At 39.6% G+C, this 1,799-nt stretch overlaps 1 protein-coding gene across 1 annotated transcript in view; it reads right to left on the minus strand.

Annotated features, from left to right (window-relative positions):
* LOC106520419 (arrestin domain-containing protein 3) overlaps positions 1–1,336 on the minus strand; it is a gene marked incomplete at its 3' end in the record, with an annotated part of 7,086 nt that extends 5,750 nt beyond the window's left edge. Inside the window, 1 exon segment of the mRNA XM_014012511.1 lies at positions 967–1,336. Coding sequence (XP_013867965.1) covers positions 967–1,213 — 247 coding nt within the window.
* Positions 1,337–1,799: the final 463 nt, after the last annotated feature.

The following is a 1,799-nucleotide window of genomic DNA, read 5'->3' on the forward strand; positions in this document are numbered from 1 at the left end:
AATCGGAACTGAGCATTAAGACCTGCAGTGTGAACGTAGCCAATGATTCACTTCCTCAGGAACCTTTGAATCAGGTACCAAAGCAGTGACGTAACTTCGCCACTTTCGAAGCTTCGGACGTCACTGATCATGTGACTTTTACCAAATGAATCAAGCTCCGACACAGTGCTTCTGAAACAGTGTGTTGTTTTTTTTCAATACATGCATTGAAGCTTCAGCTTCAAACTGCCCATCACTACTGGATAGGGGCTCTCGAGGGTCAAGGTTGGGCAGCCCTATGTGTGCAATCTTTTTTAATAACATTGCATTAAGTTACAAGTGTTGGAATATATCACGTGATCAGTTACATTTATAAACCTTACCAAAACCAAGGATTTATGTGCAAGGATGTCGGACAAATACTTGGCCCCTCTATGAATACTGTGGCCCCTTGATGGCCTCTAATCAGAAAAATCCTAGATACGCCACTGCTTCAGACACGGACAAGATTATTCTACACTGACTGTATAGAATATTTAAAACCGAGTGTCAGATCTGTGAAACATATTTGATATACTGTACATTTATGAACAAACTGAGCACGGTCACGTGAAGAGGTAAGATAAATATACTGAAGCAGTAAGTAAGCAAACTTTATATACATCTCCACACCAAATGTAGGTTTAGAGAAAATAACTCAGCTTATGACATGATTGGAATGTTTAGGCTGTTTTAAGAGTGACAGAGGAGGAGGAGGAGCAGAAGAAGAAGAAGAAGAAGAAGAAGAAGAAGAAGAAGAAGAAGAAGAAGAAGAAGAAGAAGAAGAAGAAGACCATCGTTGCGTTTTTTTTTTCTTTTACGTGACTCGTTTATCGTTACAACATGCGTCGCCTCTGTTGAACTGACAACTTTGTGCGTTGCCGACGTCATTCAGTTTTCTATAAATAATACACATGTAGTTCTACCCGAATAGGACAATTTTCTCACCGTTTTCGCTTTCTGCCACCAGGAACACCTTCTCTTTAAAGTACCTCCTGTGTGCGCTGTACGACTTCTCATCATCTCCGCTTCCTTCCGTCCAGTGAACGTGAGCGTCCCCTTTAGCTTTCACGAAAACGCGCTTAACTTTGGTGTCTTTTTTTAAATTAAAGGACACCATGCCTGCAATTATATCTCCCTCTGAAAAGGCGCCTTCTCTGTCACATGTGAGGGTTAGGTTTTCTATCGGAGACATTTCGGATTTGAGCTTTGACTTCCAATCTGGACCGGACCCTCCTGTTAGCCACAGCAACTTTTAATCTGTTGCATCCGGGTCCGCCCTAAAACCAGGAAACATCCTGGATTGTTCAATTTCCTGGACGTTTTGTCATCATCCTAAACAAGACAGTTCTTATCCTCACACGGCAAGTTATTCAGGTTTGTGTTTGCATTTGGTTCAGATGTCAAGCCCCTGATTAAAAGTCTTTATTTGCTAAATCTAGTAGCTAGTTTGGAAGGTGGGTCCTGCAGTAGCTTTGAATAGCCTATTGTGTGAGTGCAGTACAAATAAAGACTATCCTGCATTTCAATATGAACTGAAAAACAATAAAAGCAGCAGGCTAATTATATTTTTAGTAAATGCATACGATTGTGTATTTCTAGATCATGTTAAAAATCAATTTGTCATGAGTTACAAAATGTTTTACAAAACAAAATAAATTGTTTCAGACCCCTTGTAAAAATACATTAAAAAATCAGTGTATTGATAAACTAGCATTTTTCAACTCATTGTTTTCTTTGCCATAAATCTCTCTCTCTCTCTCTCTCTCTCTCTCTCTCTC

Source organism: Austrofundulus limnaeus, unplaced genomic scaffold (genome assembly GCF_001266775.1).
Source record: "Austrofundulus limnaeus strain Quisiro unplaced genomic scaffold, Austrofundulus_limnaeus-1.0 Scaffold92, whole genome shotgun sequence".
In the NCBI taxonomy this organism is placed as follows: domain Eukaryota; kingdom Metazoa; phylum Chordata; class Actinopteri; order Cyprinodontiformes; family Rivulidae; genus Austrofundulus; species Austrofundulus limnaeus.